This window comes from Lemur catta, chromosome 7 (genome assembly GCF_020740605.2).
Source record: "Lemur catta isolate mLemCat1 chromosome 7, mLemCat1.pri, whole genome shotgun sequence".
Classification (NCBI taxonomy): Eukaryota; Metazoa; Chordata; class Mammalia; order Primates; family Lemuridae; genus Lemur; species Lemur catta.
The window spans coordinates 98537872-98550239 of record NC_059134.1 but is presented as its reverse complement, the minus strand read 5'-3'; the positions used below and the strand labels follow the sequence as shown (position 1 = coordinate 98550239).

Genomic DNA, 12368 nt, shown 5'->3' with positions numbered 1-12368 from the left:
GCCCAGCTCCACCCCAGGGAGAGGCCTGTGGGCCTAGGAAGGGTGAGGGCAGCCAACACTCCTGAGGAGAGGCCTGCTGCCCGGTCCCGGCCCGTGCTGCCTGCCAGGCGGTGTTGGGAGACGTCCAGAGCGGGGCCCCGGCTCCGCAGTGTCCCCTGGGCAGCTTAAAAAGAAAAAGCCATGTCTAGGCCCTTCCACAAACAACTGATCCAACCTACAGCCCAGTTGGGAACCCTGGCGCCGAAAACTCCTGTGTGTTGTCTGTCGGGTGGGGAGGAGGGCAGGCAAGTCTTCTCTAGGCTGCCCACCCATTCATAACACTCCAGCACACTGTGGGGAAGGGGTACCGCCTCCCACCCCAACACACACACACATACTATTCCAGCAGTGCTGGTTAGTTCCTGGAAGTTTGGGGGTGATGGGGAAAAAAAGAAAAAAAAAAAACAAAACAGTTTCTGGAAGTTTTCTACTGGGGGCATACCTTCGTCATTCCCCACAGTCCTGGAGGGAAGGGGACCTGGTACCAGCCTGCTTTTCAATTCCCTCCCTACCAGCTTCACACTGCCCCTACAGGGAGAAGTCAAGAAGGCAGAGCTGCACTACAGAAACCGGTTTAGCAGTAGAGGGAGACATCAAAGCAAACTAGACTTTGAGTAAATACATTTTATTCAGAACAAGATAATAAAATAGCGTGCACTTTATTTAAAACCAACCAAGAGCTGAAAAAATATATCACTGCAGCTGTGATTCCACATCAAATCTTAACAGTAAGAACTGGGCATTTATTCTTCACACCATGTGCTGGGCCTGGCAGCGAGGACACCCACCTCCATCACAGCCTCAAAGGAAGAAGTGGCCCCTAACTGCCAAGAAGGGGTGCCCTGGTGGAGAGGGGTCAGCTGGCAGCTCAGCCTGCTCCCCGCAGAGCACACACAGGGAAAGGGGCTGCTTGTGTTCTTCCCAGGCCGTGGGGGTGGGCACTGATCAGCAACTCCTCCTGGGGGCAGGGGATGGAGGGACAGGATAGGGAACCACATGCAGCTCTGCAGACAAGGAGGCCGTCCTTCTTCCTCCCTCAGGGTCTCCGAAAGCCCCTCAGGGCATCTGATGGCCATTGTGGACCCTACTTGCAGGCACAAGCCTACAAAGCAGCAGCGGTCTTTTGCTTGGGCTGAAGGGGAATCAAATTCTGAGAGCAACTGCTGTTTTATTGACACAAAGCAGCCACAGTGCACTTTCCTACATACAGTATGGCAGGGGGCAAGCAGAGGGCCCTGCTGGCTCTGATTAAGGCACTTGTAACAGACTCAAGTACACACCCTCCTCCCCAGCCCCACAGGCCTCAGGGGACCCTGTTTCCCCCTCCATTATCCTCAGGTCCGTATCCCCCTCCCCACTGCTGGGCAATGAAGAGGACAGGAGCATCTTTGATGACTGAGATTTGGTGGGAGTACAGGGCTGGAGGGAAGAGAAAAACAGAAAAGGAACTGGGGACTCAGCAGAGGAGCAGGATAGGACAGGAGAACAAGAGCATTAGGAGGAAGCTATGGCCACAGCAGAGTGGAGCCGGTTAAGTCACAGGAGACTGATGGCAGTGAGGTCGCTGAGAGCAGATGCAGAAGCCAGAGGGAGGCCCCTCCAACCTGCCCTGGCCAAGACAGGATAGGAACAGAGAAAGGGTTAAGAGAGCCAACCCCAGACAGACAACCTCAGAAGACAGGGCCCTGAGGACCAGCAGTGGGAATGGGCTCTCTATTAGCTGGGGACCAAGGCAGGGATCAAAGTTCTGAAGGTTCAGAGACAGGGCAAGAAAGGGGCAGGGGCCCAGCAGGAGGGCTGTGCACCCTGAAGCAACTCAGGTCTTTGGTATGGCGAAGGCACGTGGGCATCCTTCTCATTCCTCCTCCACGTTGCGGGGCCCCTTTGCTGCTCGCCTCTGCCGCCAGCGCAGCTCCTCCACCTGGCGCTCCAGCCCTCGAACCTTGGCCTCCAGCTGGGCCCCTGAGGCCCGGGTGCCAGTGAGCCGGCTCAGCAAGGCATAGAGGGTCAGCAAGGCCAGGAGCAGCAAGGCCCGGGTGGAAGGGTCAGGCACCGACCTCACCAGGGCCACAAAGCCGGCCAGGAAGATGACAAGCTTCAGGCCCCACAGGATCCTCCCCAGCAGGGCCAGGACCAAGCCGAGGAGCAGGGACAGCAGCCAGTAGACGACGAGGGCCCCTGTTCCCCACAGCAGGAAAGTCTGGACCTGGCCAGGGCTGAGCTTCAGGCCCTCAGTGATGTGATCACCTGGAAGAGGGGAGAAGTGGTGAGGGGAAGGGGGTGAGAACTTAAAAAGCGGGAGGTGCCAGCCCCTTGCAAAGGAATAATCTGTTCTCAGACTCAAAGAGCTAAGGGTTGGAATCTCAGCTCTGTTTCTTCTTGCTGTGGGACTTTGCGTAGGTTATTTCCTTTTGTTGAGCCACAGTTTCATTTATTAAATAGAAACAATTCTACCTGCCTCACTGGGCCTTGGATAACAAGTAAATGAGATACTATAGCTCAGCACGATGTCTGATGGGACATACACAACTGGTACATGGTGGTGGTAGTTCTTAGCCTGCTCTTGTGCCACATGTCTGGGGAAACCTGGGAAGTGTCAAGCAGCTTGGAGAAAAGTCTAGACCCTGACAGGGATAAACTCCCATAAACAAGAAGGTACAGGTGAGGCTTCCCGATGATCCAGTTGTATACCACTCACCATCTAGCCCCAAGGCATTCAGCAGCTGGGCTGCGATCCCAGACAGAGCAAAGAAGGCCACAGAGATGGCTGATGAGATGGCCCACATCACCTGGGACGAGGTCTGTGGAAAGAGCATGGAGTGAGATGAGCCCATAAGTAACAGTGCTGCTCTCCTTCAAGCCCAGTCACCACTGCCCAGGCGAGGCCTGCAGGAAGGTCTCCTACTTGCTTCTCAGCCACTGGTGAAGGGCCCAGGTCAGAGGTTTGGAGGCCTTGGGCCTGGCTGAGGGGGCCCTTCCACATCCACCTTCCAGTGCAAAGGATGTACGACAGGCCATTTCTCCTTCCTGAACTGGAAACCAGGACATCTGGGACCTAATTCAACTGATTTGCTGGGATATTCTCGAGGAAAGAGTTGGTGTACTTGTGTGTGAATGAGGGGGGAATCATCAAATCCCTTTAGTGATCACCAAACTCTATAGTCACCAAATGACATGGTTTATAAAGATGGCTCATTTCCTAGCCATTCTTGCAAAAAATGGGCAGGAGCCAGGGAAAGGAGTGGAGCTAAAAGGCCCTAGGGTAGGAATCAAATGAGGTGGAGGCAAAAGGCAGGTACTACGGGGCTTCTTTTTGTGGCACTTGGGGCTCTCTGCACCAGGGATTATGACACCGAGAAGATGCAGAGCCAACATGAGGTGGCCATTACCAACACCTCTTCTTTTATCTTTCCTCAGTGTGCATAGTCATGGCAGAGACCACCTTCCTTACCTCTGACACCAGGTGCATGGTCTCTGGCCCAATCCAGGCATCCAGTGTCTCCCGCACAGACCGACCTATGTGGGTCAAGAGATCAACTGGGGCCTCCCTCTTCTGCTGGCCTGGTGGTGCAAAGTCCCGATGGGCCTGGGCCGATGCTGAGTGGAGGAGGATGAGGGCCACTAGGACCATCAAGATGGCTTTCAACAGATGCCTGCTCCACGGTGGACTGCTGCCTGAGCCTGCCATGACTGGGTCTGCCAGGAGAGAAGCACAGGGTAAGCTGAGGGCCAGAACCGGTAGATACACCCACTCTCCCAGCTCTCATTGCCCTAATGTCCTCCTCCACTCCTACCCCCCAGCAAGCACCCAAGCTAAAGCTAGAAAGGGCTGTTAGCTGAGAGAGGAAGGCCTGGGACTTCCAATTTAAGCAGGCTATGACCATCTAATTCCCAGTTTCCTCTTTCACATTCTTTACCACCTGCATATTGATTAACCAGCAAGTTTTCTTCAATCCCTTAGAGTGAGTAAGAAGATCTCTCTAAGGTGTACGCCAGTTATAAAAATCTGAAGGACCGTCTCTGTCTCTTAGGTGCTATGGGCATAAAAGAATTATAAAGACTCTAAGGCTTTGTCCCAAGGAGCTTATAATCTGCTTAAGATAAAGCTGATATAGAAAACAACATAAAAATAGCAGACAAGTGGGGTTACCACCATATAATGATGTAAAGAAAAGTGAGTGTCCCTTCGATAGCTCAGCTGGTAGAGCGGAGGACTGTAGCTAATTCCTCCGTAGGAGAAAAGTGCTCAGTTATGTGCCCAAACACAAATAACTGCACACATGCCATTTGCTCTGCAGGACTATCATGTGAGGTGGCTATGACCCTCCTCACCCCTATTGGTACAGATGAGAAGAAACTGAGACTCAGAAGTTAAGAATTTGCTCATGGTCCCTGGGCTAAGAAGTAGAAAGGCCAGGATTTGAACCCAAGCTTCTGCTTCCAAATCCCACATTCTCCGTTATCAGTTTTAGTGGGGCTACAAAACAAGAAAGAAAAAAGAAAACAAATCCCACATTCATCGGGAGTCAAGGTATCCAGTGGATCTCAACCACGGCCACTCATTGGAATTACCTGGGATCTTCACAAAGTACTGATGTCTGTGTCCCAAGCCCAGAGGTCCTGATGTCATTTCTGGGTGTTGCCTAGGCTTAAACCTGCAAAAGCTCCCCCAGTGATTCCAATGCACAAAGTTGAGAACCACCGATACAGAATGACCTCAATTCCCCACCCCCAAAGTAGGTGCTATAGTTTGAATGCCCCCCAAAACTCATGTTGAAATTTAATTGCCATTATGATAGTATTAAAAAGTGGGACCTTTAAGAGGTGATTAGGTCATGAGGACTCTTGCCTTCATGAATGGATTAATGTCATTATCTTGTGAGTGGGTTAGTTATCTCAGGAGTGGGCTCTAGATAAAAAGGATGAGTTGGGCCAACTTCTATCTTTCTCTCTCTGTCTCAAGTGCTTGCTTCGGCCTTCTGCCCTTCTGTCCTGGGACGACCCTCGCCTGATGCCAGCACCATGCTCTTAGATTTCCCAGCCTCCAGAACCATGAGCCTAATAAATTTCTGTCCATTATAAATTACCCAGTCTGTGGTATTGTTATAGCAGTAGAAAATGGACTAAGACAGTAGGCAAAGGCTTAAAGAAGAACCCTGAAGGAAAGATATAGTTACTAATAAAAAGCTAACAGTTATCTATTAATAAGTCTTGCCATGCACCACCTATCTCATTTAATCCTCATAACCACCCGCCAGATAGGTATTGCTATTATTCCCTATTTTACTGATAAATAAATTGAGGAAAGTTAAGTACTAAGTGGGGAAACCAGGATTTGAATCCAGGTGCATCTGACACTGGATCCCCTCACATATAACCACTCTGCCGTATCATGTCCAACTAAGTCTCAGAAGTGATTTAGAAAGTCAGACAATGAATTGTTCAAGAGCTAAAATAAACTTGCATCTACCAATCATCTCAATGAATTACTGGTGAAGTTCACCTAATCACTTTGTGCTCTGATCTTTTCTGTAACATGATGCCACAGATAAATAAGTTAAGATTCACCAAATACCACCTCATCGAAGCAGGTGAGGATGAGCCAAGGAAAATGTATGCAGGTCCACCTTTTATTTGCCTCCATGCCGAAGAAATGTCAAACAGCACCAGCAAATCCCCTGTTCTCCTCCAGGCTCCGAAATGAACCTGCAGCTCCAGGGAGTTTCTATGATTCAAACCTGATGATCAGAGGCTAAGCCATGCCCCTGAGGTAAGAACAGTCACGTTTTTGAAGTTTTGCAGTTATCTAGGCACTCAGGGAGTTGGCCATAAATCCACAGCCATCAGGATGAAGGAGAGGGAAGAGAAGGATGTTTCCATTCTTGCTTAGTGGGAAGGAGGAGGGTCAAAGAAAGAGTTCTAAAAATACTACATTTGGGGTACTTTCTAGCCCAGAAACAGCTGCTCTAAGCCCCTCCTGAGGCCTGAAGGGTCAAGCAGAGCTGCAAAATGCACAATTCATGTGGAAGTACCTCAGACTAGGAAAGCCTTCTACTCTTTTTGGCACAAATTAAGAACCAGATGGCTCCCGCCTGCCAGTGGTCAGAGATGAGGGCAGCATAGGTCAGTTCCCGAGCTATGTGGGTCATAACCACATTGGGGACTTAAAGAGCAGGGTTGCTATCTTGGGTTGGATCCTGTATCCAAGGACCTCCACCAGGGGAGATCAGATGTCGTCTCCTCCACCCTAGAAGGTCAGGGTGCTGTGAGCTGCTCCTCCCACGGCAGCCTGCTGTGCTCTGGGCCAGCCTCAACTTTCAAGTGGCCACCTGCCTCAGTCAAGGGGAGCTGGGGGACCTTGAGGTAAACCCTCCACAGTGAGGCTGGCGTCACCATGCAAGCTGACCTTCCGAAGTGTACCAGAAACCAAATCTAACAGTATTTTGGACCGCACCCTTCAGAAATAATGAGTGCGGATGACTGGCTGGCTGGTTCATTTTTTCAGATTGTTTTAACAGGATTCCTTCTCATTTCTTCCAGGTTAATCCTAAGCAGTATGAACTCACTGTCATTATGCCTCCTCACTTCGGCCTAATCAAACACTTCTAATAAAGAAAGAGGCCATGGTATTCAAGAGCCAAAGCAGTCTCAACCTCTGAGAGGAGGAAGCATGTCTTAAACTTTTTCACCTCCTGCAATGCCTGGCTTCAGACAAATGGCAGGCACTCAACAACAGCTACAACAAATAATAATAATGAAGATAAATTAGAATTTTGTGCGGTGCTTTATAATTTACAAAGTACTTGTTACTTTACCATTTCATCTAACTCTTACAACAGTCTTTCAAGATATTATTACTCTCCCCGTTTCACTATGAAAAGTATGGCTTAGAGAGGTCAAGTGACTTATCCAAGATCACAGAGCAGAACTGCAGACTTGACTGCAGAACCTATGATTTCAATTTTGCTCTTTTGCTTGTCCCACACCCCCACTGGCTCGGGAAGACCTGGTCCCTGCCCTCAAGGAGCTTAAAGTTCTGCCAAACATCAACAAGCTCAAAGTGGGAGGACATGCAGACTCCCATGAGGAAACCACCTACTAGGAGATGACATACCTGCCGGGCTTACAGGTCATGGATTTGTATCAAGAGGTATGAGATGACAGCAAAAGATGGAGACAAGACCTGCCATTTCTGTCCAGGCAGCTGCAATATGGCTCAGATGGGGTCAGGAGAACCCAGGTGGGCTGGGGAAACTGCTTTACTTACTATGATAGTGAGAAGGTACTTCTGCATATGTTTAGCTATGGTTTGCTACAGGGCTAGGGTGGGGCAGTTCACACACCTACTGCCAAGGCTGCTTCCTCCTCTTCTCTTTCCTTTGGTTAGTTTCCTTTCATGCTATGAATCACTATGTGGCAGGAGGGGCAGCTGACTTAGTGCCCTCTGCCGGACCTGACTGCTGCATCATTGCTCATAGCTGCCCCTATGGAGTAGCGGTTCTCAACTCGCTGCCCATCGGAACTGCCTGTGCAGCCTGTTAAACAAGGATGTCTGCCCCACACAGAGCCACTTAGACTCTCCCATATAGGGACTCAACCTTTTGTTTGTAAAGCTCCCCAGGAATTTCTCATGCATAACCAGACAGCTGCTGCAGATGATTAGCAGCACAGGGAAAAGCCTCAAAAGTGTAGCAGTGTACAAAGAACCCCAGACTTCCCTCCCACGCTCAACTGTGCCACAAACTAGAAGCCACTACCTTTATGCCTGTTAGTTAACCTGTCTGCGTTTCGTTCTCCTCAAATGTAAAACGGGGTGAAGCCAAACTGGGTTAAAAGTTGCTGCAAAGAGTTAAGATGTTGCTGCAAGGGCTTTGTAAACATCTATAGAAATACTTGCAGCACACAAATTGATAATATACCACTCACTGCACTGTAGCATAACTTAGCAGTTTATCAGCCTGCCTCCCTCATTAGACTGAGAGCCTCCTGGTCAGACTTGACAGCTAACTTTTCTTGGGATCCCCAGAGAGTAGCACAGAACGATGACTAATAAATGCTTGTGAAATGAATATTAGAAGATCCGTCAAGAAGCGGCGAGGGTAGAAATGGAGAGACATGAAGAGGTGGGGAGGGAGGTTATTTCAACAGTTGATCCAAATATATAGCAGCCACCTGAAAAGCACAGCTGAGTCGAAATGAAGATCCTAAACAGGACGAAGTCGCCACTGCAGAGAATGAAGTCAGAGGACTGGCAGGTCCGGGGCCACCCCCGCTAACCCTCCACCCCACCGACAGCTGCTGCCCAGCAACTGTTTGGGGGGCAGGGCAATGGGAAAGGGACAGCCGCGCCGCGCCCTCCCAGGGCCCAACCTCCCGGAGACAGGGTGTCAGTGGCATGTGCTATTTCGAACAGTGCGTCCTCTGCCAAGAGCTGTAGGGTGGCGTCGCTGGCAAGAGAGGTGCTGCGATCCACGAGTTCGGGGTACCCCGAGGCACTCAAACTGAGGCCGTGGGGCGGCGGGCGGGGGCGAGGGGGCGCTGGCCTCGTCCCCTAGTCTGACAGCCGCTACGCCTCCTCTGGACTCACCCTCCGGCGCTCCAACCCTCTCCACGGAAATGCACGCCTCCCGGATGACCTATTAACGACGCCCCCGGTTGCATAGCAACGGGAATCCGGGTCCACAGTATGTTTCGCCCGCCACGCGACGTCGGACCCTTCCCCACTCGGGCTCCCCGGGCCTCACGGCTCCTCCCCGGCCCGGCCCGCAGCGGCTGCCGCCTCCCCGTGCTACGTGCTGCCCGCCAGTCCTGGTCTCGGTCCGCACTCACCGGCTCCGGCCGCCGCTATCCTTCACGTGCGACTTCACTAAAACGCGCCACCAAACCCGCGCCTCAACTCCGGGGCGTTGGTTTATCGTCTGCGCGTGCGCAAGGCGGGATGTGCTCGGAGACAGCCGGCTTGGCTCCCAGACTGAGCCGGTCCGTGTGCGCACGCGCTCTGCCTCACCCGCGGCGTTTGTTTTCCCCGAGCGTTCCCACCGAGAGAAGAATGGGCTCGGAAGTTCCCGCTGGGAACGGAAGTCTCCGGCAGGAAAGGGGAAATAAGTGTCTCTATCTGGGCTGTAGGGTGGGTAAACTAGATCTTTAAATCGGGGTCGAAGCTAATCCGCCTCTTCAACCGCTCGGCATTTGGGGCAATGTAGTTCTCGGGCTACAAAGTCCCCTCCTGGGGCTTTGTGGGAAATGTAGTTCTGACGGGCGCTCCAGAGCACCTGGTCTTTCGAGAAACTTTTCGCGCTCAAAAGGCACAAAGGGAAAAGGTGTTAGAGAGCAGTTAAAGGCACGCAGCGCTAGGAAAATGCATCCGCTCCCTCACAGAGCAAATCCACACCTAAAGTCTGCAGATGGTTCCCAACTGTTCGCTCAGATTTTTAGAGAAGGAAGGGAACCAACCCCCACGCCCCATTTCTATCACAAAGGCAGCATTGTGAAGGGGACCGACCAGGGATTTGGATGAAGTGAACTCTTCCCTGCTTTGTGATCCCGGGCACGTCACTTCTTTTCTCTGGACCTTAGTTGCTTGACTTTCAACACTATAAAGTACCTAAAAATACCACTTCACAGTTGGTGTGAAGTTTCAAGGAAGTAACAAGAGTGGACTATTTTTTTTATCCAAGTTGCTGTCAAGAGTGTTTTTATCACCACCATTAGCTGCCATAGGACAGTTCCCCTTTGAGGTTAAAACCCCTTCCTCAAACCCAACCCTCTGAAATGTAACTCTTCACCTGCCCCCTGAGTCAGCCTTCTAATTCTGTCGCCTTAGATTGCACTCTCAAGTGACTCCCAATTTGTCACTTCACCCAGTTGTTTCTTCCCACCAAATGTTTCTCAGACTCATCCATCTTCATCTGGGCCCTTATCACTTCCTGCCTCTCAGCTAAGAGTCTTTATTCCAGAACGGCCTCTGGTAGCATCCTGAACCTCACTTTCCAGCTTTTCTAACAGTCAACTTCACATTTGCTTGTGAGATCAGATCGTGCTGATTTGTAGGATTACCAGTCTCAGGTTGCAGCCTTTCCTGGGCAAGAAATGTAACTTTTATTTTTCTATGACACATTGATTTTTTTTCAACTCTTCCATTTGAGTGGTAGAAACAATCTCAGACAGTTCAGGTTTCTTCCCACCTTAAATTTCAGTTTTGGAGAATTTACATAGGGCCAAAAAGAAGAAGGTAGGGGGAGTTCATCTAATCTTCAGTGTCAGTTGTTTGAGCTGGCAACTCCGGAGACTCTCATTATCCTGCCTAATATTCTGTCACTCATCCACACAGGTTACCACTGAATCTACTTGGGAAATGGAGCTGCTTCTGGGGGTTTGGCCACTGTGTCCCCATGCTTCCCAAGCAGCAACAGCAGCCTAGGCCTGAGGGAGCAAGGCATAGAGTTCCTTCCTCAGCAACCCACCAACACCTATGCATCCATCCCTCTCCCCCAAGTCTCCTGTTTACTGCAAAATCATCCTGAATCCTTTCTAGTCCCTGTAGAGATGGCTTTTGAAACTGAAAAGCCTTAAAGGGACTCCCTTTTTCATGCATTCTGCTGTCATAGCCATAAGCTCCCCAATAGAGAGACACCTCCAGTTTTGCTCATTGTGGTATCACCAATGCCTGGCACACAGTGGGTACTCAATAAAGATTTGTCCAGTAATTAATTACTGGATCTCTCTCCTTCTATTCTGTCCCACCCCAACCAATCCAGCAAGTGTCTTCCAGAGGGAACTCTGACAAGTGGTTCCATAGCTCAGATGCAATCAAATGCTGCCACCCCCATCAAGTCTAACCTGGGGTTCAAGGTTCCACCTAAACAGACCCATTTTATTTCCTACCACACATCCAAGTATAGTACTTGAGAAGTTGCTGATGTGCACAGGCTCTGTGTGGCAGTCTTAGATCTGAAAGCAAGAGAAACCAGAACAACTATGGTTCCTGCCATCATGAAGTTTACAGTCTAGCAGAGAACAGACATCAAACAGATACTTATAAGTAAATAATCAAATGACTATAGTTATTCAAAGTGGCTTGGAGGGAATTACAGGGTCCTGTGGGGACCAAACCTCAGTCAGGGGTCAAGGAAAGGCTACCATTTAAGGTGAAACTGAAGTTTACATTGAGGGGTTGGAAGGGAAGGGGGAAAAGGGAGAGAGCTGAGGAAAGTGTTCCAGGCAGAAGTTCTGGAGCCAGCCAGAGTGGGTATGTTTGAAGAATTGAAAGGCCAATGTGGCTGGAGAGAAGGTGAGGTGAGACTGCAGAGGTCAGCATCGGGCAGACATGGGGGTAAGCTTCTCTGGCCCCCCCACCCCCGGCCCCTGCCAGAAACCCTCTCCTTCATTCCTGGTCTCACGACTGACTCCTTTCCTTTGTTGGGGCTCAGAGAACAGTACCCCAAAGCACCATGCTTTGGCATGCCCAGCACTTTTGAATGAAAGGAAATTGGAAGGCATTCCATCTGCCTCAGAACCAAAGAGCAGCTAACCTCTTGTGCCTCCCACTCAAGTGCAGGGAAGGGAAGGATTTTCTCTGCAAGTTCCCTTATCTGGCTGAGAAAACTTCTTTCAAAAGAACTGCAGTTGTCTTAAAACCCCCTCCCTAGGAATGTCATCAAATAACCAGGAAAGGTTAACCTCTGGAGACAGAAAAGACTAAAAGTTGCTACCAGGTCCAGACAGACTTTTCACCTCTCCTGAAGGCAGCTCCAAGAGATTACCTGAGAGACTTTCTCTACATACTAAGACATCCTTTGTTCACAGTGTAGTTCTGCCCCTCACCTTGTTGCCACTTCCCCCAGCATTCAGAGGAACTTTGTCCCAGGCCATTGTCTGTTCTTTGGGCTCATTTTCCCTAAAAAATCATTTACTCTCTTCAAAATTGGCTACATTCCCCCATCTCCCTCTCCCATATGAAGAACATGCTAGTGAAGCTTCAGCCATCTGATTTCTTCTTTGAGTCTCATATCTTGTATGACTCCTGTGCACACTTGCATGTTGATAAATTTGTGTGCTTTTCTCTCTTCAATCTGTCTATTGTCAGGTCATTTCAGTGAACTTTCAGAGGGTGGAGAGGAAGCTTTTCTTTTGCCCCTACACCCTCATTCAGGTCTTAGCAAATATGTCACCTCCTCAGAGATGCACCCCCTGAACACCGTGCCTAAAGTGGTAATCCCTCTAATCCCAAGCACCCCCTATTTATCTTATTCTGATTTGTTTTATTCATAGCACTTACCACTCTCTGGAATTTTCTTACGTGTTGTTTGTGTCCTCCCGGTAGAATGCAA

General features: G+C 50.1%; 1 protein-coding gene across 1 annotated transcript; it reads right to left on the bottom strand.

The window, feature by feature from the left end:
• Nucleotides 1-648: 648 nt before the first annotated feature.
• Nucleotides 649-9179, bottom strand: TMEM109 (transmembrane protein 109). The gene is made up of 4 exons (XM_045558178.1): nt 8869-9179; nt 3491-3735; nt 2738-2840; nt 649-2286 (listed from the first exon to the last, which is right to left on the bottom strand). The coding sequence occupies exons 2-4, from the start codon at nt 3725-3727 to the stop codon at nt 1895-1897; spliced, it is 732 nt and encodes a 243-aa protein (XP_045414134.1). The 5' UTR covers nt 3728-3735; nt 8869-9179; the 3' UTR covers nt 649-1894.
• Nucleotides 9180-12368: the final 3189 nt, after the last annotated feature.

Bases quoted from the DNA above. Each gene is read 5' to 3' on its own strand.
- TMEM109 (XM_045558178.1), bottom strand. From the start codon at position 3,727: ATGGCAGGCTCAGGCAGCAGTCCACCGTGGAGCAGGCATCTGTTGAAA. The intron at 2,841-3,490 runs GTAAGGAAGGTG...CTCTTTCCACAG, and splicing joins CCATGCACCTGGTGTCAGAG to ACCTCGTCCCAGGTGATGTG. The intron at 2,287-2,737 runs GTGAGTGGTATA...CCCCTCTTCCAG, and splicing joins GAATGCCTTGGGGCTAGATG to GTGATCACATCACTGAGGGC.